The sequence below is a fragment of the Excalfactoria chinensis genome, chromosome 12, assembly GCF_039878825.1.
Source record: "Excalfactoria chinensis isolate bCotChi1 chromosome 12, bCotChi1.hap2, whole genome shotgun sequence".
In the NCBI taxonomy this organism is placed as follows: domain Eukaryota; kingdom Metazoa; phylum Chordata; class Aves; order Galliformes; family Phasianidae; genus Excalfactoria; species Excalfactoria chinensis.
Window position 1 is genome coordinate 9,584,494 of NC_092836.1, and position 23,959 is coordinate 9,608,452.

Consider the following 23,959-nt stretch of genomic DNA (forward strand, 5'->3'; position numbering starts at 1 on the left):
AATATTGTTTGTTCTCAACTTGGTTTCACCTATTCTGCTGCCATGAGCCATGGGGCCAGGGGGCAGCAGGACCCCTCCCGGATCCCCGGGCATTTCCCTGCAGGGCCCATTTCTCGAGCGTGCCTGGGAGTTCATCAGACAAAGTCGCAACCCTGCGCCTGCTGGGAACGGGAAGGGCCGTGACAATGCCGATGACGGAGCGGTTGCAGCCGCTGCCCGCCCGCACGCCGCGCCCCCGGTGCGTGCCCGGTTCTGGGGCCGGCCCGGCGGCTGCCACTCACCGCTCCGCACCGCCCATGCAGCCGAGCCGTCGGGGGCCGGGCTCGAACCCGCGGCCGCCGAGCAGGGCGGGCTCCGAGCCGCGCCCCGGCTGTGGCGGGCGGTCCCTCTGCGCCCGCGGGCTGAGCCCGGGGAGGGCTCCGAGCCGGTAAGCGCCGAGAGGTTGAGGGGGAGGATGCGGGGCGGGTTTCGTCCTGGAGATGGGGATTAAGGCTGTCCATCCTCCCCCCTTCTCCTCCCCCACCCAGCTGTGTCTGGGGCCTCCCCAGATGTTGAGCAGGAAGAGGATGGATTGCAATGGATTGCAATGGGGAAGAGCTGAGGTTGAGCATCTGGGGCGCGTCCTGCAGGATGGGAGGGGCAGAGAGCAGCAAGCAGCCCTTAGACTGAGTGGGTGATGGGGAAAGATTTGGGGCAGTGTCTGTGCCTTCAGCGGGGCAGGCAAGGGTAGCTGACTTGCAGCAAGACGTGATATAAGGGCAGAAGTAGGGGGGACTGATAACTGATAACATGCTTATATTTTCTTAGAAGGTGCTGTGGAGTCAGGGCAGGTTGTGTTTAGGTAGGTGAGTCTCGTAGTACATGCATGGGTGTCAAAAAAAAATGTTGCAAGAGGGAATAAAAGGGTTCAGATTGGACAGGACATAGAAGAATTAACCTGATAGGATGAGGGAAACTTTGTTCAAACTAAAAGGAGGGGGATTTAGATTGGATGTGAGAGGAAGTTTTTTACAGTATATGGGCAGCGAGGCACTGGCACAGGCTGCTCGGAGAGGTGGTGGGTGCTCCATCTCTGCAGACACTCAAGGTCAGACTGGGTGGGCTCTGATCACCTGATGGAGCTCTTGATGTCCCTGTTCATTGCAGAGGAGTTGGATTAGCTTTTATAGGTCCTTTCCAACTCAAACAATTTTGTGATCCTAACGTGCTATTGAGGAGCGATTGGCAGCTAACTGTTACACTGGGTGCAGATTATACCCTTTTCTGCACTGCAGGAAGATCAGGATGTGACCTTCTCCAAGATCATAGCCAGAAATCAGATGCTAAAAAGAGTTGGGTTCTGTTGAGCCCTTTGGTCCTTATCACCCCCAGCACGAGAACTGGTGGACCCATAGCACAGGGTACCTGCAGCTCCCTTCACAGCCTTCCTGGTATTCCCAGTATGAGAGGCAGGATGCCCAGTGAGCACTCTGGTATGAGCACAGGTCTGGGAAGAGAGATGCGGTTATAGAAGGAGAGGAATGATATAGCGTCAAAACAAGGGGAAGGAGGTTTACGTTAGATGTTAGGGGGAAAGTTTTCATTCAGAGGATGGTGAAGCACTGGAAGATGTTGCCTAGAGATGCTGTGGAAGTGCCATCCCTGGAGGTGTTCAAGGCCAGGATGGATGGGGCCCTGGGCAGTCTAATCCCATGGGTGGCAACCGACTCGTGGCAGGGGGTTGGATGAGATGATCTTTGAGGTCTCTTTCAACCATCCAGTTCTAGGATTGGTTTGAGGGTAAAAATAGTGCCAGCATCTGGGTCTGTAGAGCATCTAGGGTGTTGGGAGTAGGTGGTGATTTGCCTTGAGGTTAGTGCACTGACTAAAATACCAGGGGGTTTCCAGTGCCTGATTCATCCCGTACCTTCTTTCATCATCTCATGGGTTCTGACTTTATTTTTCAGAAAAATTCCTTGATTCAAGAAAGGCACCATGAAAGGTGAGGAAGCTCGGCAGAGGAAAAAAGAGGGCAGAACCAGGAATGGAGAGCGATCCAGGCACAAAGCAAAGGGCAAGGGTAAACACAGAGAGAGCCGGCTTGGCAGCCAGGAAGCAGAGGATGTCTCTCTGCCTGCCCAGCAGAAGCTGTTGGCTGAGGAGAAAGTGTCCATGGCAAAATCCCGGGAAGAGTCAGCCAGTGCAATCTGCCTGCAGGTGCTGCTGCCCTACCTCCTGGCCGGGCTTGGCATGGTCCTGGCAGGCATGGTGTTGGATTATGTTCAGGTAAGGGATGGGAGCTGATCTGATGCACCTGGCGTGGGGTAGGTAGGGGATTTGCTCTGAGGATAGAAAGTGAAGACTGTGTGACAGCTGGGAGCAGACCTTGCCTCTTGTGGCAAAGCAATGCAGAGCTTTATAGCGGCAATGAACACCCGATTATAGACAGTTTACAACTGCAGTTAATACCTAGATTATAAATTGCCCTTATGCAGTAGGTGACTCTGAGTGCCGCGTGTGTTTTGCTAACACGTGTTATCTAACCAGCGAGCTGCTGGGTCAGGCTGCCCTGAGCTACCAAGTGCAGTGATACTGAAACTACTGTGCTTGTAGCGGCAGCTTTCACAAATCTGGAGCAGTGTTCTTTCGCTATTAGCCTAGGGCTGACCTCCCTGAGCTAGAAGAATTGCTAGAGGCTTAAGGATGGTGACACAGTGCCCTCAATTGACCTTAACATGCACTCAATACCCAGCAGACTTCGCCTTCAGAGAACACCAGGGCAAATCCAGAACAAGTGGCAGACCTTTGGTCTCCTTACACAAAGTAGGCATGGTGGTGATGGGTTAATGTTTGGACTAGATGATCTTAGTGGTCTTTTCCAACCGTAGTGATTCCATGACTATCATTCTAGGGCTGTTCTGAGAATTTTAAGCCTCGAGCAGCTGCTTGACTTGCACAGGTCTGTGACTTTCGTTTTTACTTTTCAGAGTGGTTGGATTTGCTCATTCCTATGGATTTCTGACATTAAATACGTTTTACCTCCCGTCATGAGATTGCAGCGAGAAACTGCCGATGGAATTATGACGTAGGAAGAGTTTTCTTCCTTTAGAGAGTTTTTGTTGTGTTTTCTTAGGAAGGACTGCACCACTAATTTAAACAGAATGTGAAACAAACTTATTCCTCTGAAACCACAAAAACATGGTTTCTGTTTTATGCAAATAAGAGCTCACAAGGAAGGTTCATGTTAGTTCTTTGAGCCTGGGAAATCAAATCATGCAACATCACATTAGAAAAGTAGGCCTTTGGCAGTTAGTGCAGTGACTTTCCATAGATAGGTGTGGATTTGGATGTATCTTATCAGGGAATCAGAGCCTTTTCTTTGCCTTTTTTTGCACTGCAACAGCACATGGAGATGTGGGACTGGATGAGGTCCCCAACAAATGAGACTGCTTCTGTTTCAGATGGTCTGAAGCAGTGCTACCTATTGGCTGGTTCCTCAGGGTTAGGGGCCAGTGGGGTATTTGTGTGCAGAGCAGGGCAGTGGAGCACATGCCCAGGGTTTGCTATGAAGCGTGGTACAGCCACAAGCAGCACTTTTCCCCCACCTGGTTGTAATCTCGTTCCGGCTGCTTTGCAACGCACTTCTCAGGCATCGTGCGTCTCTTTGTGAGCAAATACAGTGCATCTCCTTGCCAGGAAAATGTGATACATCTCCTTCCTGGTAATAATGGCGTGGGACTTTAGCAGTGATTCCTTAAATGCATAATAAAATGATCTAGCATACAGGCACAGGTCACCTGAACCAATTACCTTTCTGTACACTGATTCATCGGTCGAAGGCTTTTTATGGCGCTTACTTAGAAACAGAGAGCCGAAGTGTGATAAGCTCATAAACCCTGCCATATTGAAGCTTTTGGAACAGGCTGTGGTTTTTAATGTCGTTTGAGTCATTCGGTCTCATTGATATTTCCTTTGCATTAACGTTTCTGCCTGTCAGCCAGTACAGCTGGCAGATATGGTAACATAAGTTGTGCGTGTTATCAGACCTTTGGAAACCAGTGGCTGCTGCCCAGAGCTTGTTCTTTATTCTTCGTTTCCTCGAAGTCTCCACTTTCTAACCAGAACTGAGCCTTCATGCCTTTGCTCCCAAGTTCCTGGCTGGCATAAAGGGATCAGGTCATGTGTCGTTGCTACCGGATTTTTATTAACCTCCCTCTTCCAGCTATTGTGGAGGGTTTCTTTTCCACTTACATTAGCTGAAGTATACTGCCTGTGTTAGCTTTCAGCTCACCAGGCTATTGTTAGGTGGAAGAGGTGCACACAGTCAGTCACCAAGCTAGCGAGGCATGAGGAAAGCTTTTGGGGCTGTCCCAAAATCCTACCTGTAAAGGACAGAGTTTCCATTTGTGGCTTCTCTTTCCCACCCTGCTGTGCTTGTAGAGGTGTGCTGTGCCATCCCAACCCATAGGCTTGGTGCGTTAGTTTGTCATATCAGACCAAAAGAGACATGCCATCCCAGTGGCTGAGGATATCCTTAGTTCACCGTTTATCTACAAGGCAGAAGTATGCTTTGCTAATGCACTTAGCTCTGGGGACCCAGGCATGGGGCAGAGTCCGTGAGTCACTGATCTCTTTACAGAGCATCAGGAAAGGGGATAATTAACACAAAATGTGTCAGTAGGGCAGTGCAGTTTAACCATTGAATTTGAACTGGGCTGAGAAACTTGATCACAAATGTATGCTTTCACTTGTTTGCTTTTGGTAGGGCATAGCTGGGTTTGAACCTACAGTTGAATAGTGAAAAAGCTCAGTTGCCATTCTGCTAAACTGATCTATACCTTTGTGTTCTAAATTGTGCTTTTTGACCCTGTGATCCAGTTAGCTTGCCTGCATTAATTGCTAGAAAGGAGCACCAATAGCACACCCTGACTTCTTCCCCTCATGCTTGACTTTTGAGTTGCAGCATTCACTTCAGTTGTCACCGAGCAGGATACAAATTCCTTGGCCATATGTGGCTGTGGTGCAGCTCTGGTGCTTGGGCTTGTGTCAGCTGTACAACCACAGAGACTCTGGGGTGAGACCCTCCCTCGATGACAATATCTTCCTGGGATCATGCAGAAGCGAAGCGTTGTGCTGTAGGATGGGAAGGGAGACCTGCTCACAGCATGCCCCGGAAATGCGCGCCCTTTCTCTGCCTTGCCCGTGGAGCAGTGAGATTACAGAGCTACCTTAAATAAGCTCTAGCTATGACTCTTATCTTGGCCTTTGCAAACTAGCAGAAAGTTGAAGTGATGACAGCAGATAAGGGTGTTCGCTTTTGAAGCTTATTGGCTGGTTCTCTGGATTTTATTTTTTTTTCCTCCCCTGAAAGCCAGTCATTCAGAGGTACAGCTGGCACAGCACGGTCGTTCCATCCTGCTGAGACACAGAGAGGACGAGGGGGAATGGGGTCTGGAAGGGCAGATCCCCTCTCCAGTCTATTCAGCTGTGCCACTCGCCTGTGGATGGGACCTGCGTGATCTTGTCAGCCCAGGAGAAACGTGGACTCGTGCTTTCTTTGACCTTCCTTCACCTTGGGGGAGAGCAAAACGGATCTGGTTGTTAACTCCCCACCTCTTCAGCGTTGGGACAGAGAAAAGTTCAGCGTCGCTTGTGGTGGGAGTGAGGGGAAGCGGGGACGGTTTGCAGTGGGTTTATATATTAAACTGTCGTATCAAAGGCGAGCCGCGGGCTGACAAGAAATGTAACCTGAGGAGAAAGGACACTGGTGCGTTGGAGCACGCTGAAGGATTCTTGCATGACCTGTCACTCTTTCAGTGCTGTAGCCTGAGCAGGTCTTACTGGTTTTTTACCGAGGTGGTGGGAGCTGAATGGGGTGTGGGATCATTTCTGTTGGTCCACAGACATCTCTACGATCTTCTTTTATCTTTTATAATAACCCCCTGGATATAACTGGGAGAAATAGTGGCCATCGAGTTTGCTGCCACCTGAGCTCAACCCAGCTGAACCAATTTTGGAGGATACCTTTGCTGCAACCCTCGGGACGTGCTCCTAGGAGGAGGAGAAGATAAAACAGCTCATCATCATTGTTGGAGCTTGAGGAAAAACATTACTTTTGACTCCAGAGCGAGTGACCAGGAAGATCCATGTGATGTCCTGATCTCCCCTGTTTGCCCTGCTGAGCATGGGGTAGCAGTGGCTGACCATGGTGGTCACCCAGTTAGAACTGGAGCTGTGCTTTCATGGCCAGAAACTGAGAGGTTTCACCTGCAAGCTAACCAGGTCAGCCAGTGGATTTCTCCCAGAGACGTCGTTCTCCATTGCCTCCCAGATTTTCGTGCCCTTCCTTCTGGCTGGCTTGGGCATGGTAGCAGCTGGGCTCTTGATGGACGTTGTCCAAGTAGGTACATGTGGTTAGGCAGCTTCAATAGAGAGGGGTGGGCTACTTCACCTCGAGTATTTGTGCTGGTTTGTTTTTAATGCGTGTAGTCCTGGCAGCCAGTCAGCCTGGCAGCTGTAGGCTTGTCCTGTGCTAGAAGAGGGATGCTGTCTGTCTCCTACTAGGTCAGTCCATGGGCAACTTAGGAAGTGGGGACAGTAGCATTCAGCTGGTGTGCCCAGATAAACCCTTCAGGTATGCCTGATCAGCCTGCAGCCGTTGCCCCTGTTGGGTGATGTTAGTTCTTTGCTGCAAAAGCAGCTGATACGGAGATCTAGGTCAAGGTTGTTATTAACTACCTCATTTATGGGCAAGTTTATGCTTCCAGTTCTTTGCAAACAACCTAATGTAATCTTTGGTCTAGGAGGTATTTAGATACTGGGATGACAGGCATGCCAGCATAAAGAGATAAGCATTGCCTGCAAACGGAGTGCTTCTTGGCCACGTTCTAAGGTTGGTGTAAATTTGGGGCAACTTGCACTGACTTCCAAGGAGTTGTGCTGAATTTACATCACTCTGCCCACCAGCAGAATCTATCTCATCCACCTTCTCTTTGTACCAGTGGCACAAATAGAAATGCAAAATCTGATCTACTTTGGGGCATCTAATGCCAGTGGATTTACAAATCAAAAGGCTGGCAGAACTTCCCAAGGATATATTCTGCAGTCCGAGTTCGTTGGAGTACATTGGATTCTCTGGCATTAGTACCACAGCAGGAGCTAAATATGGACACGGGGGTGTTTGGAAAGACAATACCTTGCTGTTTTTTTCTTGCACTGGAAGAAACGAAGACATTGAATAAAGGGGAATATGAGTAATATCAAAGAAGGGTTAACTGGAGTGGCACAGCTGTTGCTATGCTGTGTTTGTCGTCTCCACCTTGTTGTGCAGTGCTTAGGCACAGACCTGTCTTGCAGCATTACAGAAGTTCTCCAACTTCCCGAGATATTAATTGTTAGCAGTTATCTTTGGCCAGGTATCTCAGGGAAGGATAAAGACACAGTACGTACCTGCTCCATACCCTTGGCAGGTGAATAGGTCTTTGTTAAGAGCAATCCAACGTGCTTGCTGAGGAGTGTGCTCTGTTAAAAAACATGACTGTATCTGAACTGATGGAAAACATAAGCCTTGTATCCCTACATTACACATGTTTTTTTAAAATACCAGAGAGCAATCTGCTTTGTGTATTTGCTTGCTAGACTCTTAGAAATGGGGTCATGCAGGAGGCACAATAATAAGAAGCATATTTTTTTTTTTGGTGAAGATGTTTCCAATTATGATGAAATAGAAGCCATCAGTCGATGGATTCAGCTCCCAGAGGAGGGAGCTAGTGCTCTAAGAGTCACAGCTGCGCTCTGCAGATGGCAGTGAGTGCAGGAGTTTGTGATCTGCCCATGTTTCAAGGGATGATCTGATGGAGGGACGCTTTGCACTTTGTGCAAAGAAATCACCATGTCTATAGGGAGATCTGTGGGCAAGCTCAAGCATGGTATCTTGGGCATACGTGTGAGTTTGATGGTGCTGCCCTTCTTTTCTTACTCAGAGATGCAGTGGATCTGTGCTGGGAGTCCAACTAGCTCCATCGTTTGTAGGCTGATGCAGTACAAGCAGTGAGAGCACTTATCTGTGTCCATCAAATGTTACAGGAATTAAGCAGTTTCTGACCTGTCAAATCAAGAGACACCAAGGCTTGAATCTGGGTCTCACACTGTAACAAAAGGATGCTCAAAGCAATGGCCATTTGCTGTTTTATCAGGTGAAGAGTCAGGTTGAAGTTGGACAACTGCATTTCAAACCAGACAATTCAGAAGAAAGTTTCCATTTCATTCTCCCCTTCCACTGCCATGGGACACAGTCCAAACTGAAGTCACAGACATAAGACATCCCTATTCTCTGTTGATAAACGCCTTTGCTTGCCTTTTAGAACCCAGGATCTTTTGCTCTTCCTGTTGGCTTGTTCAGGGTTATGGCAAACGTATGAGCTTTCGCTGTTGCTGCTGTGGGAGGATGGGTGCCCCAGGAGAGGTAACAGAGCAAAATTGGGACTGAGGGCAGTGCAGGGACAGACAGTAGAGCTAGGCTGTGCCACGTCACTGCTCTACCTGTCAGCCCTGCAGAGTGATGGCATGGAGACCTGCAGTCTCTAACACAATGCAGTCCTCGCTACTGTGGTATAAATCATTATGAATCTGTCCTCAGGCTCTTAATGAGTCACTAATGAGACGAAAATGGAAGCAATTAAACCAGTCTTTTTTTTTTTTTCTTTTAATTAGTACAGTTATATACTTCTTTTATTGGTTGTTCAAGGCCTTTCAATGTAATTATATGTAAGGCAGCGTCATAAAAAAATCATACCTCAGGTGCTAAGCCTTCTGGTGCGATGACTTGAGATCAGGAAAATTCATCATTAACACAAAGACTGTAGCTTATGTTAATACAGTGAAGTTGTATTGCCCCATAGTGACCCACACATGAAATGCGAAGAGTTGAGTTTGTGTCTTTCTTACCTACATATCTTTTGATGTGCAAAGCATACATCAGATGTCAGCATATTTGTGTTTTCTAAGTGTTTGGGCTTTTTTTGCATTGTGGCTGTGAGCTGTTTGCTCTCCTTTCTTTCAAGGGTGTCAAAGATATGTTTAGATCTTTCTTTATTCCTAACTAAAGGGATAGGGGACAGAGGGATTTGTGTCTTTAAGAGATGTCCACTCTCTTTCTCAGGTATTTAAGTAGCAAATTAACAAATTCAAACCAAATAGTGGAGTGTCAAGTAAGGTCTCTATTCTGTTGTCTGTTATTTACTTTTAACATTTTGAAATGCTACTTTCCAGGTTACCACTGCTAGGATCGATAACAATGTGTATTGATAACAATGTTCAGCCTCCTATCTGCACCCCTAAGGGCAGTCTTGCACCACACATTTGGGTCTGGCTCAGCCCTTCTTTCATTCCCGTTGACTTGAAGGGTGTTGTTAAGTGTTCCCAGCAGACAGCCACACCATTGCTTCCCACAGCTTCCCCTGGCACAGTCCAAGCAAAACACCCTGTGTACATTTCCCATCAGCCTGATGGGGGAATGTGTTGATATCTGTTGGGTCTGTCCACCTCCAGGGGTGGGAATGGATGTGAAAAAGGTGAGCTGAGATCTTTTGTTAGCATTATTTGTCCTCTGGCATCGGAATTCAGTATCTTTGTATGAAACCAGCCAGTGACAAATCCAGAATGGATGAAAGGATGCGATCTTTTGTGTGATGCGTAGCTAAGCCACGGGATGACATAGGGGCTGGAGGGGAGGGATTAGGTGAGTACCTGAAAGAGAAATCGTAGAATCACATCTGAACTATGTTGAAAGGCACTGCACGGTAGATATGCTAGAGAAGATGTATGTTAGTCAAAAGACTTTTCCTTAAGGTTTCCGATCATCTCTGGTGTTGCAGCTGATTCAGGAGTTTTGTATAGCTCAGCTTCAGAGGAGCAATGATAATCCAGCAGTTTGGGCTCATGGGATACCTTAATTCAAAATCCTTTTTCCAGCTATGCTGAGAGCGTGTGTGTAACAGGAAGATTTAGGAACTGCATGTGGAGAAGAGATGCAAAAAAGACTTTCACTCCCATTAGTGGCCTTAGTTGCTTAGTGAGAGATATGGTAAGGAAAGGCAGACGCAGCTTCTTGCTGTTAGATCATTTCCAGATCTCTGTGTTTGTTCTCGTGAATCTGGATAGCAACAGGCGTTACTAGTGTATCTCGTGTCAGTACAAAGGATGGAGGGCATGCTGTATTTCATTTGGCTTGTGAACCTTAATTATTTTTCATGTTGTCCCTGGCAAGTATTATAAAGGCACATTTTAAATGTTAGGCTTTCCAAAATGTGCTGCTTCCCCTCAGAAGTTTCCTACCCTGTCAGGAGAGATCTTTGCCATACATGAGATCAGAAAGAACACTGCAAGCTAAAAAATTGCTTCTTTCACACCCAAAATGCAACATCTGCCCAGATGTGCAGAGCAGGCACCTATAGAGCATGCAGTGAGATGGGAACCCACTCCCCTTCGAAACAGCACTGAAGTTGTCTGCATAACTGAGGTTGTTTCTATCCTTTTCTTCCTTTCTAGCACTGGGAAGTGTTTCGGACGATTACAGAGGTTTTTATCCTCGTTCCTGCCTTGGTTGGCCTGAAGGGTAATCTTGAAATGACACTGGCATCCAGGCTCTCTACTGCCGTGAGTGCTCACAAGGTGGTGGGTGGTGGTGGCTGGGGAGGGAGAGCAGTCATCAAGAGGTGCTGCTTTTATATAACCCACCGTGTATGAGACAAGCCTGTGTTCGCAAAGTAGAAATCAGTGGTGTGCGAGTATTAAAATAATACATTTGCCCTCATTTTGTAAATGGAACATCAAATTTCTGTCTGCTTTGAAGGTGAATTAATCCCTGTGTGGCCGGTTGCTGATATCTGGATCCTTGTGGAACATAAATGGGACAGAGCCAGAGATCCACCATTGTCAGCTATGGGGTTGGGTTACTTTTCTGCAGCTAGTGACCTGGACAGGATGAAGCCACCTTCAGCAGCCGCCTGTACCCCAGGGATGGGTCTTCAGAGTGTCTCTCTTGACTTCTAGGCTAACACTGGACAGATGGATGATGCTCAGAAGCAGTGGAAAATGGCCACCTGCAATTTAGCACTTATCCAGGTGAGTCACTTCAGCTGGGAGAGGAAGAAAGCCTTCTCTGATTGTTGTGCCGTGGTCTGACAGGATCTGTTCCCATCAGTTCTGGGTCCAGAACTGTTGATTTGGGGCAGATATTCACAACAGAGCCCAGCAATGCTTGGGACTTGGCCTCCAATAAAACTCTGTATATCCCTGGAGCTTATGGTTCAGAGGCAAAACAGATCTGGACATTCATTGCCTTTGTGAACAAACTGAAACAGTGAAAAACCTCTTTTTGCAGGAGGAGCTGCAGCACAGCCCATTTCACAGCAGCTCCTAGATAAAGCCTGTCATTTCCAGGCAGCGTTTGGGAATCAGCCTTGGGTAGGAGGGGAGAGATGGGAGAAACAGGCTCTTTCTGCTTGTTGCAGTGCAGCAACCAACTCAGAAGGTTGCACGTGGAAGGCCAGAGTGTTTGCAGCATGTGTCTGTGTGCTTTCCCTTATCTCCTTCCACAGCTTTCAGCTTGCTGGGAGCGCTGTGTTGACGGGGAGCCCATTTCTGTGTTGACCAGAGCTATTCCTCTGCTGATGGACTCAGTGTCCTTTGCTAAAGTGTTATCTGTCCTTTACAGTCCTGCACCGTTTCTCACCAAACTTCATCAGGATTCTTTCTGAATGTAGCAGAGTCTCACAGGGACGCTGCTTAAATACACAAGAAATCAGCATTTCTGCCAGTCTTTATGTGCCCTCCTCACTGTGCAGGAACACTGCGGTTGCACAGAGCTGGGCAGCAGATACAGCTGATTGCTCATCAGCTGTATTTCAACTTCCAGGTCCAGGCCACAGTAGTGGGACTCCTGGCTGCTGTTAATGCTGTCATTCTGGGTGCCATCTCCAAGGGCTCTGTGGAGCTGAGCCAGGCAGCGGTGCTGTGTGCCAGCAGTATGACCACGGCCTTCATCGCTGCGCTTTCTCTGGGTGAGTCATTTTGGTTCCTCAGATCCAGCATGGTACAAGAAAAACCTGTCCCATCTGTCCCGCTGGCTCAGCTGCAATCCCTTTGGCCTAGCATGGGGATGAGAGGTGTGTGGAGGGTTAGTCCTATGCCCACTGCTTTTACTTCCTCATCTTGTCCTTGTTTCTCATCTCCTGGGATCTGTTTGCTGGGCTCTTTGCATCCACAGCAGCAATCAGTGTTAGCTGATACTCACAAAAACATGCTATGTGTACATAAATATGTTGTGGCAAGGTTTGGGTTGGGCTCTTCTTCTGGTTAACAACCATGGAACAAGAGGGAATGGCCTCAAGCTGCACCAGGGGAGGTTCATGTTGGATATTAAGAAAAGCTCCTCAGAAAGTATGGTGAGATATTGGAACAGGCTGCCTGGGGAGTGATGGAGTCACTGTCCTGGAGGTGTTCAGGAATCATGTGCATGTGGCACTGAGGGATGTGGTTCAGTGGGCAGGATTGGTGGACTGGATGCTTTTAGAGGTCTTTTCCAACCTTGATGATTCTGTGGGTGGCTGTACACGTGCCATCTCAGTTTGGCTTTGGTGACACATTAACCATCTGCACTGTACCTTTCCTGGGGGGGTGTACTGATGTGGTGCACAAAGCTGAATATTGAGTCAGTTTGCTAGCAGGCAGCTCCAGATCATGCCCAGGACGGACAGCAGAGGGTTGTGGCTGTCCCTAAGCTCCTGAACCCTGTCTGACCCTGCCCACGGCATGTGCTGAATGGGGAGGAGCTGCTCTGATCGTTGAAGATCAGCTGTGATCAGCTGAAGATCATTTTGTGGGTCTGCCATGGGAGGGCAGCATGACACTCTGAATGGAGGGAACTGGCGGGTTGGGTACCATGCATTTTCCAAGGGAAAGGGACAAATTAGAACAAGTGCATGTCCTGGAGAGGAAGTCAAAGGGTGATTATAGATGCTTTTAACGAGGAACACTGGATGAGGCAGTTGTTTAAAAAACAGCCAGCATTAATCTCCTCTCTGGACCTGGTCACAGGTGTGTGAGTATGCGTGATGGGAAGCAGGTAGGCGTGTGGCTGGGCAGGGATGGAAGTGTTCAGAGCCAGGTTGGATGAGGCCCTGAGCAGCCTGATCTCGGGGTGGCAACCAGCCCACAACAGGGGGTTGGAACTAAATGATCTTTAAGGTCTCCTCCAACATAAGCCATTCTGTGCACCAGAGAGTCTGGGCTGTGTGAGGGCTTGGCTGGGCTGAAAGGCTTTTCCTTACCATAGAAAAGCTTGCATCTTTTTGGCAGTGTGGTTGAAACTCTCTGAAATGATGGTCTAATATGGAAAATATATTTGTGCCACAGAATCCTGAGCAGGAGATGGCACCAGGAGGCTGTTGCGTGCCTGCTGTGTGCTTATCTGTGTGTGCTTCGTGCCTGGTCCTGCTTCAAGGCAGCAGAGATTAGGCTGCTCAGGAGGGGAGCTGCTGCACTTGGGCTGCCTGTTACTATAGTAGTATCTCCTTTGATCCCTGGAATTTGCCTGTGTGCCTGTAGGCCTTTGGTGAACTTCATAAGGGCAGACTGATACCCTTCAGATGGATCCCTGGGGACATCTTGGCTGTAGCTGCACGGTACAACTATGGGCAATCTGCTGCTTGCTTTTTCCAGACCCCACATCCCTCTGGGTGCCAGAATAGCAGTTCCAGGATGAAAGACAGCAGGTTGCTCCCTCTGATGCCTGCTCTATGTCTTCTCTAGGTCTGGTGATGATTGGAGTGATCATCGGAGCCAGGAAAGTTGGGATCAACCCAGACAACATCGCCACACCCATAGCGGCAAGTCTTGGAGACCTGATAACCCTTTCCCTGCTGGCAGGAATCAGCAGTACGCTCTTCAAGTACATAGGTAATGAGCCCTTGTTGAATTATTGGCGGGTCCTTACCCATTTCTGGCATTTCTGGCCATTTCAGCGTGGAGGTTCTCATGCCACAGAGGTGGGAAAATGACCGCTAACATTTTTTTTTTCAAGGCACTCTTTCAGTAACAAACAGGAAGGCAGAGATGAAGAAACACCACTGGGAATTCTCAAAGATGTGACCAACACTGATTGTATTGCTTTAGAGCAGGAGGTTGATTCGTGACACCAACTTTGCCTGCATCCATCACAAGTCTGGTGTAACTGCTTTCTGTGTGGCTCGTAGCAAAGCCTTCCTCACAAAGCTGCAGCAGGGTCTTGGTATTTGTAAGAATATTTTCCTGTCTTCTTATGTGGAGAGTCATGGGTGAACGAGGTAATGTCTTGTTGGAGCTGGGGAGATCATGTCATGCTCCCAGGGCTCTGTGGGAGTTGTGGCTGTGAGGCTGGTCGTGCTGATAGTTGGCAGAGGCTTGGGCACCTGTTGAAGCTGAAAAGCTCAAAACATGTTGCAGCTTGATGATATATGCTTGTAAAGCACTCAGCTATTTACCATGAGCATAACCTAGAAGAGGAACGGGAAAATAAAAAAGATCCAGCAAGCTTGATACCATTTGAAATCCAAACTGTTGCCTCAGCCTCTGAGCAGAAGCAGCACCAGCAGCTGTTCCCAGTTTGCATAACTCCTTCCATGTGCCACTGAGTGAGGGAGCACACATTGCAGGGAGAGGCCCATGGATCGCTTCCATCCAGTTCTCCTTCAGCTTCAGAGGTATGGGTTTTTTTATTAGGGTTTTTCCATGATGCCATCACACCCACCCCGTGAGTTGAGTTTGTCTTTCCATAGCTGTGCCTCTGATAACATCTCTCAGGGAGCACATGGCAGAATAACACGATGACCTCTGCAGCTATGACCAGAGAAGCATCTGTGATGTCTTCAGAGTAGTTTAAATAACTTCAGCCTCTTGATATGAGTAATACGATGCACACAGACACCTGGCTGTTGAAAGCAGGAAGGGAGGCAGCATTGTTGGCAGTTGAATAAATCCATTTCCTTCCTCAGTGTGTAGTAATTAATGGCTCCAAACAGCAAGAGTGGGGTAGGAGACCCAGCACAGCAGCTTAATGTCCTACAACCCATCCATGCTAAATGACTCCAGGTGGGTCAGTGTACTGGCAAGACTGCAGCTAGAAGTGGTTGCATTTCAGCACTGACTGAGGCCACGTTTAAAGAGCTCATCTCTTTATGTAAGAGCCCTTGATTTGGGGAAGATATCATCAAATCAATGCTACTCAGGTAGCCCGAGGCCCTGGCAGTGTCATTTTGAAAAATGCTTGCTTAGAGCCTGCAGTCTCCCAGATTACCTGCAAAGTCTGTGTTACAGCCCGCTGGCATTGGCCCCGGCACAGAGACCAGATGGAGAGCTTTGTTGAAGAAACATTTTTTGTATCAAAAGGTTTGGCATCATCCCCATTGCTTGAAGGTGTTTCTCATGGTTCTGAGTCATGTTTATTTTCTTTTAGTGCTGCACACACATTTATTTTTTAATTCATTTGCTGCAAAAGGTCACTCCAAGGTTATGGCCCTACTGAACGGAAAAAGCTCTTAATGAAAACATATGTAAGCTGGAATGAAATAAACCCTGGATCTTAATTGGCTTAAATGTTCAAGAGAGCATTTGTCCCCATAAAGCAGGCCAGCTGCTTGCTGAGAGTGCTAGCTTATCACCAAAGGTATCTATTAGTTCTTGTTTTAGGTGAAGGCATGAGCTGTCTGTCTTAAATGTGGTACAGCTTGCACACAGGAGAGATCTCTCCTCGCCCTGCTGTTTGAATTGTACCCTGAAGCCAGAAAGCTTGTAACTTTTTGTCTTGCTTAGTTAGAGATGAAGTTGGAGACTTGTTCATCTTCAAACGTAGCTTGCTTTGAATCCTGCTGATTTTCAAATAACATCCTCTAGCAGTAGTTTCAGAGGTTAATTATGGATTTCTGCGGTGTAGTGAAGTGGTCATGTGGGGAGCATCTTGGTTCATGTGATTTTTCTGTTAACGCTTCTCAGTTTGAGCCAGAGCCCTGCTGCCTTTCTTCCAGACTTTACTCAATATGAGTAAATTTGGCAACCTGTGAAGCCAGGGGTGTTTGATTCAAGGTATTTTTTCCTTGCCAGATATCAAATACCTTTCACCTCTGATCTGTGCCATCTTCATTATCATGATCCCGCTCTGGGTTGCAATTGCCAAGCAAAGTCCTTCCCTTGCTGAAGTTCTGAAGTCTGGATGGCAGCCGGTCATCGTTGCAATGAGCATTAGCAGGTAAGGCAACAAACTGCTTCCCCAAACCCACACAAGTGGGCATGCTGCAGCGAGGTCCCATGCTCATGTAGAAAGTCATAGAAACTGAAGGGAACAGCAGAAGGTTATTTATCCTGTGTTTCTCAGCCATTGGTGGCCCTCCAGCAGGCTGTTAGAATGAAGATATGGAGCTCCTGGATGACTGGGAGTCATCAGTTTAAATTGCACCCGTGCGTTCACCTACTGTGTGGTTCCAGCCAGGATACCTAAAAGGTTGATGATGACCATCACAAACAGTCAAACTTCAGCCTCATCTTTATCCAGCTGTAAACGAAGACTCTGGTTCATTCCTCCCATGCTAAATCATTCAGACTCAGCTGAGATCTGAGAGGGTTTTAAAACCCTGCAAAGATCAGTCGAGAAGCAGAAGTTTGGCAAGCATGATAAAGCTTCCCTGGCTAGTATCAGTTTTGCTCAAGGAGAGGTTCCTGATCTCCTTATGCCATGAACAAAAAATGCAAGGCTATCTATCAGTAAAAACAGATGTAAAAGGAGTAAATATCTGCTATAGGGAACGTTCCGGCACCGGCAATGGGGAGGAAGCAGCAACTCATCTCAGCGTGCTGTTTTCACAGCATAGCAATTGCCCTGGGAAAGTGAGACTGATCCACCTTCTTTGCCTCTCCTTTTTCAACAGCATTGGTGGACTCATCTTGGACAAAACTGTAACTGACCCAAACTTTGAAGGCATGGCAGTTTTCACACCTGTGATTAATGGTAGGTTGGATATATAATCATAAAACATACACATGTTTTTATTTATTCCTCCCCCATCTTCTCAAGGGTTACGCTATCTACTGTTGCCCCTAAACAGAGATCTGTGTTCAAATCCCTCTCCCATCACCAGTGGAAGTGAAGCTACTAGTCCCCATTACATCCCTACTTATTTGTATTTTGAAGCATCTCTGGTGCAAAATAGCAGGCAGGTCTGAAAAATGATAGAGCTGTTGAAAAGGTTAACAGCAGCTGATGGGTACCTGTGATAGCAGTGCTGACACCTTCACTTTCATAATATCATATCTGCTACGGGTGTCACAATAAATCCATTTACCATGTCTCTCTCCACTCAGCAATTTGAGCTGTGCAATCATCGCCTTAACAGATTGTTGATAAAGATTAGTATATTAAGATTATAGATATGTGTGTATGTATGTATACAAGATGATATGCGTAGATTTATATTTATATATATATATAAAATATATATATTTGGTGTGTGTATTTGTATTAAGCCTCACAATTATACACACGTGAATGCATACCTATAAACTACCAGGGATCCTGGCATCACGGAGGATCCATTGGGTTGTTTTTCTGCTCTTAGGGTATTTCTTATAGACCCGTTCCAGGGAAAACCCATGTTCCTAGGGAAGACTTGGCCTCGTGCCACTGCCAAAGCACGGTGTCCTCTTGCAATGTCAGAGGGTGTCACCCAGCTGTCACCTTCTGGATCTGCGTGAAGACAGACGCCTTGCTGACAATCTCTTTCCAGCATGGTTAGCCAAAGAGCTTGATTAAGAAAGTACGTCAACAGCAGTTCTGCTGAACAATGGCTGACCCAGACACTATTGTGTGGGGGTGGGTGGACTGTTTGGCAGAGCTGCTCTCAGTTGCGTAGCACTCTGTGTTATTGCACAGGTAGTTCTGTGCTTTTGCCTGTGTAGGGGAATCCTGCAAAGTGTGTTTCAGAAACATCCTTCTCTTCAATTCCGCTCAGTTCAATCTCACTTTTAGCAATGGGGTATTTCCTTCTGCAAGGCAGGGAAAATGTGAGGTAATCCTGTAGGATCTGGCTCACTGTTAATTTTCTGTGTCATTTCTACCCTGCACACGCTCAGGGTGGTGGATGTTTGCTCCACAGATCATCAACCCTCTATTTTCTGCTGGAAAAATATAGCAGCATTTTCACGTTTGCTGGAATTAATCAATCTGGAAGGAATTAATTGCCTTTTAATTACCTAACATATTTGGGCTCTGATTCATTCTCGTATGATTTCATTTGACAAGTGTGTCAAGATGCCTTTAAACAGGCACATAATCATTCTCCATGATGTTTATTGTCTTTTAAACAACAATGGATCTCTGGCTGCGTAAATCCAAGAGGTGACCATGAGTGGCAGCTGCTGTTGCCTGCACTGCTTTCCCCAGGTGTTGCTCACAGACTGCATCAAACCAGGTGCAATTGCATCATCTTCAGAAGCCACGTTGCATCTGCTGCTGGTGCTGGGAAGCCAGGGAAAAAGTTTCCAATAAAGCATTCAGAAGTTGGAGCCTTCTTGATTTTTAAAAGCTGTTCCTGCCAGGTGAATAGCACAGCATCACCATGACAAGTGGGATCAGATTTTCCCTTTCTCACTGCTGTTCCCAGAGGGTTTGTAAGTGAATGGCACATCTTGGGCTAATTTTGAGGCTGGATTTTCTGCTGAAGTAAAGTTGGTTTACAGGTTTAATTTGTTTTGTCCTCGTAGGTGTTGGAGGGAATCTGGTCGCCATCCAGGCCAGCCGTATTTCCACATTCCTACATTTCTGGAGCATGCCTGGAGTTTTGCCATACAAGATGAGGCAGAATTGGCCCAATCCATGCACCACATTCTTCTCATCAGGTAGACCTTGAAACCTAGGTGTCCATGTCTCAAGGCCCGTCATCACAGATAGCTCCTTTATCCAGCCTGGTTGGAGAAGGACTAGGTGGGTTTCAAAGGCAGAACTCCCTTTCTCCCTTGCAGGGAAGATCCTCAGATTGGAGAGCAACACGTGTGTAGTAGAAGCTTTGAAAAAAAGCTTTTGTGTGTACTTAAACATGGAGTCATTAAGGTTGGAAAAAACCTCTTAAGATCATCAAGTCCAACCATTAAGATGTCAACTCATTCTTGCTCTCTAACATGTAAGAAACTGCTCTTCAGGGAGCATTTAGAGAAAGTAATTGAAAAGGAATCCCAAATGTTATCTGATGGGAGGTTGTTCTATCTATGGCCAGTCTAGAGCCATCAAGTGTGGAAAGGGGAGCGAATAGAGCATAACTTTGCTGAAAATCAACAATGGATAAAACTAAACATCAGCAAAACTGGATCTCAGTCTGTTGTCCTTCTGGATTTCAGATTCCCCTTGATTTTCCCTGCTAGGTTGGGAGCTACTGCTGGAGCAGACTCAAAAACTGGGGAAGTGGGCTGAAGCAAGACAGAGCAGAATCAGTGGGAGGCAGGGAGCTCTTGGAGGAGAGTGTGTGGAAGATGTAGAGTGAGAGGATCAGCATGGAGCAAGTCTTTGGCACAGTTTTCAGTGACAGACAGAACTGCTGGGTTGATACTGCAGATGCTCCAAATAGCTGCAAAGGCGTTAGCAATGCGTCTGGTGGGAGGAGACAGTCCCAACTCTGCCTACCACCACTATACCATGCAGCCGTGTTCTGTCCTCTCCCCACCATCTGCAACCAATGTGATCACTGTCTCTGTCTGTCCTCTGCAGAGGTGAATTCCAAGTCAGCCCGAGTCCTGTTCCTCCTGGTTGTCCCAGGGCACCTCGTGTTCCTCTACGCCATCCACCTGCTTCAAGGAGGCCACACATCTCTGTCCTTCACCTTTGTGATGTTTTATCTGATTGCTGCTTTGCTGCAGGTAAGCCCCAAACTCTCATCCCAAAAATACCATGAAAACAAAACAGCTGGACAGGCTGAGAGACAGACTCCTAGCAATGACCCCATTTCCATTCATTTTAGGCGCAGCATTGTATATCTTCTGTACACCAGTAATACTTCACCCAGTTTGCAAAGGTCTCAGTTTCCCATAGGTGTGCAACTACCTTTAGGAGAGATCAGAGATGAGGAACAAATGACCATCGTAAGCTGAGCTGCATTAAGCAGGGAAACATAGCAAGCAGATACTTCTTGCTGTAGGTTGTACCTTTTTAACCATATTAACTCCTGGAGTTTCTAAGCCCCAGTTATTCCCAGTCATCCCAGTAAGGAGTAAGTGGGAGGCTACGAGACCCAGCCAGCAGGTTTCCTCACTCATTTTGAAACCACTTCTGCAAATAACAGTAAGGATATGGGGATCCCTCTGGATAGGGCCAGATGTGTCCGTAGTGAAGGGAAAGCACAGCCCTGGGAAGCTCATCTCTGAAAGTGAAGGTTCTGGGTCAGAAATGGACAGTTATCCAATTTGTTCTGCCCGTTCCCTTTCAGTGTTTTCAGTGCTCTGTAAACTTTGCCATCTCATTCAGAAATGCATGTGCATGTCACAGAGTCACAGAGGCTCTGGCTTTGCTTGCCCTTTTAAATCAGTGATTCATTAGGTTGCAGGGCAAGGTAACTGGCTTCTTGCTTTGCCTTACAAACAGTCGTGTGTCCACGGGTAAATTCCTTGCATGTGTAAACAATCAGTTTTTCTTGACCTTTGCACAACCCTAAGCCCGGCACCACAGCTGTAGTTGCAAAGGAAAATATTTATTCTTTTCTTTATGCACTGAGGTAACTCCTCAACCAAAGCCAAGTGTGAAAATACGCTGAATAAATGCCAGAGTAAAGAGCAGGATCCCAGCAACGCCACTGACCCAGGAAGACTCCCAGGGAGCCCAAAGTGTGCTCAGCCTGGTTCTTTCTTTCCCTCCATTACAATTCATAAATGCAACCAGAAAGAATGAGAAGGGGAAGTTTGGGTCAGCTGGAGGGAAAGATCAGAGGCTGATAAAATAGGACCTCAGAATTGAATGGGGTGAGGTTAGCTGGTCTAAAGAAGAGAGGCTTGGGAAAAGTCTGGTAACAGCCTTTGTTTAAACTGCTGGGTTTCTGTAGGAAGGGACAGATTAATGTTTTCTCTGTGGTCACTAGGAACGAAACATGACATCGTGGCTTTCAAGTGGAAGGAGGACCCTTTAGTTTCTATCCAGCTTTAGTTTCTGTGATTCTGCTTATTTAACTTGCTCCCTCTGTCTCTCCTCCCACCCCTCGCTTAGAACTGCCACCTCTGTTTTTGGTTCCTATTCAGTTGTGATCTCCTATGGAGGGACCAGAAAAGTGGAGTGCAAACTCCCTCTGCCCTCTTATTTCAGTTAACTAGATGGTCTTTAATCTTTAAGAGAAGTATTTTTTTTATCCTCCGTCTGTTTATCAGAATCAGGAGCTAAATAGGAATTAAATGAAATCACAGCGAAGATTTTGAAGTTGTTGAGATGAAAAACAAAGAATTGTTTTTCTCTTTTGAATGTGTCAGTGCTGCTTGGGGTAACTTGGATGTAAAAACTGCCTCTAACTCCTGTTGTCTGCTGAGATCAGGCAAAACAAAGCAGCTGAGATCTGAATTTCTAATGGAGAAAAAAAAAACAAACAAGAAAGATGAGGAGAAAAAAGTCTGGCCACAAACTTACGCTTTGAGTTTGCAGTTTGCATGCATATTCATGGAAGTCCTGTTTCTGCTGGAGTGAATAGGAACATTCATGGTATGGGAGGTGGGAACTGTGCATTTGAGAGATGCTTTTGGCCCATGCAATGCTGGTGAGAAGTTGATTTGTGGTCCTTGCACCAGGAGAGCTGCCAGGGGGCTGTGGCACCATGGGTGATACTGGGCAATGCAATGCTTAAGGGCATGAGCCAGTAAGGTTTGCAGGAATGCAAAGCCAACTATAAAGATGCAACTTCATCCTGTAGAGAAACACTGATCCTCTGGTGAGCTGGAGACCTCTTAGAGATGCTCATTAGCTCTGGCACACTGGCTGTGGTCATGTCATTTTGACCATAGCCACAACATTTTGCTTGTGAGCTGATGGAGGCTGTGCATTGCTTTCTTGTTACTCACAGTAGCGCCTATGTTGCCTCTCCAGGTGGGAATCCTGCTCTACGTGGCCGACCTCATTGTGCGCCTGATGTGGAGGAAGGCGTTGGATCCTGATAATTTCTCCATCCCCTACCTCACTGCCCTGGGGGATCTCCTGGGCACTGGATTCCTCGCAGTCTGTTTCCGTCTGGTTTGGCTCATCCACGGTGCAGACATGAACCTGGGCAACTGAAGGACTGCGTGCTGCTCCATGTCACTGATTCGACACGGCACATTTCTCTGGGACAGTGGAGGCTGGGTTGGACCCCACCGCCCTGCCTCTCCTCCCCATCGTGCCTTAAGCTGGGCTCACCTGTCTGGAGGAGTCAGCACCCCTAGACTTTGTACCATTGCATGTGAGCAAGCTGGTTTTAAGCAGCACCTGCTGCTCACACCTGCACCCAGCCAGTGCAGCATTAAGGAGAATTTGGTGCCATATGGCAATGAGCATTTTGATTGGCTTCAGTCCCCAGCACCAAAACAGCCTGCAAGGCCATTCTAAAGCCTGCTGAATTGTCTGCGTCCAAACCTGTGAGTTGATGTCACATCTCCGTCCAAATTTCATTCACCGTACAAATTCATGCACCCCTTTTCTCTCCCTGGAGGAGGAGAGCACCCAGCTCTTGTTTTCCCCTCTCCATCGCTCAGACATGGGGGCTCTGAGCCCTGTTGGCTCCTGGTGGGAGGATGCATAGAGATAACTCCTACCTGTACGGCACTATTGCTGCTGTCCAACCAGCTGGATTGATTGTGTTTTGGGAGCAGGAGCCTTGGGTTTGTTTTTACGGTTTATGAAATGTCCATTAGTTAAGATGTTTATAGAAACGCGCACACACACAAATAAAGTGGTTAAAAATTGCCATGTGGTGCATGTAGGGCTGGTTTTACCTTGCTGTGGCTCTGCCTCTTTCTAGTTCAGACTTGGCAGGTGGAACTTTCAGTATCTAAAAGAGAGCTGTAAGAAAAAAATAGGACAGACTCTTTAGTGGGGTCTGATAGGACAAGGGTAAATGGTTTCAGACTAAATGAGGGGGCATTTAGATGGGATATAGGAAAAAGTTTTTTGCAATAAGGGCAGTGAGGCAATGACAAAATGGTGGGTGCCCCATCTTTGGAGATACTCAAGGCCAGAATTGAGGGACTCTGAGCCACCTGATAGAGCTGTGTGTGTGTCTGTATTTGTTGCAGGGATTGGACCAGATGGTCTTTAAAGGTCCCTTCCAAATCCAATGATTATATGAGTCTGTGAACTTCTTGTTTGCTGCTTTCTCTTCCTTTCAGTGTTGGACAACACAATTCTAATAGGACTTGACCAAAATCAGCGTTTCCTAACCAACGATGGATTTTGGCAGCCCATGTTTCAGGTTAGAATTAAAGCCTATTCGCTCTCCACCCTCACCATCCATCCTTTGCACGGTGAATCTGGGACCTCTGTGTATGGAAAGCATCTGATTGCCAGTCCTCACTCTGAGGGAGCTGCACTGAGAGATGCATATTTTAATAACTTGAGCTTAGCACTCTATTTTGTGCACCCTTGTTAGCTTCAACTTGGTGCTGCTGGAGCAGTCCTGGCAAATGACTTCTCCTGCCCCGTCTTTCTCTTCCCCACTCTGTTGCCTGTTCCTTCTGCTTTGGAGAGGTCCTCTCCTGGTCTTGATGCTTTTGCTGCAGGTGTGAATAGGGCAAGGCTAGGCTGCAGCTCCCCCCCCAAGCCCTCTGCAGGGTTTCAGGCACTCTCCTTTAAGAGCACAGCTTTGCCCGTGCTCCATCCATCCTCCAGGTGCCCTCAGCTGGAGCTGTGCAGTGATAGGTCACACTCCTCCAGCATCAGTCCCCATTACCCAACACACGG

General features: G+C 47.3%; 1 protein-coding gene across 4 annotated transcripts; it reads left to right on the top strand.

The window, feature by feature from the left end:
• Nucleotides 1-293: 293 nt before the first annotated feature.
• Nucleotides 294-22,968, top strand: SLC41A3 (solute carrier family 41 member 3). 4 transcript variants are annotated; one of them, XM_072347258.1, is made up of 11 exons: nucleotides 294-427; nucleotides 1,947-2,265; nucleotides 10,528-10,635; nucleotides 11,032-11,103; nucleotides 11,897-12,041; nucleotides 13,792-13,938; nucleotides 16,117-16,261; nucleotides 16,938-17,017; nucleotides 18,769-18,903; nucleotides 19,766-19,914; nucleotides 22,115-22,968. In XM_072347258.1, the coding sequence occupies exons 2-11, from the start codon at nucleotides 1,975-1,977 to the stop codon at nucleotides 22,298-22,300; spliced, it is 1,458 nt and encodes a 485-aa protein (XP_072203359.1). In that variant the 5' UTR covers nucleotides 294-427; nucleotides 1,947-1,974; the 3' UTR covers nucleotides 22,301-22,968. The 4 variants fall into 4 exon arrangements, with proteins under 4 accessions (XP_072203359.1, XP_072203362.1, XP_072203361.1 ...); XM_072347261.1 differs by having other exon boundaries at nucleotides 1,947-1,981; XM_072347260.1 differs by lacking the exons at nucleotides 294-427; nucleotides 1,947-2,265 and adding an exon at nucleotides 505-602.
• The last annotated feature ends 991 nt before the right edge of the window (nucleotides 22,969-23,959 follow it).

Excerpts from the sequence above, each read along its gene's own strand:
- SLC41A3 (XM_072347258.1), top strand. The coding sequence starts at position 1,975 with ATGAAAGGTGAGGAAGCTCGGCAGAGGAAAAAAGAGGGCAGAACCAGG. Across the intron at positions 13,939-16,116 it reads TACGCTCTTCAAGTACATAG|ATATCAAATACCTTTCACCT; the intron begins GTAATGAGCCCT and ends TTTCCTTGCCAG. Across the intron at positions 18,904-19,765 it reads CACCACATTCTTCTCATCAG|AGGTGAATTCCAAGTCAGCC; the intron begins GTAGACCTTGAA and ends TGTCCTCTGCAG.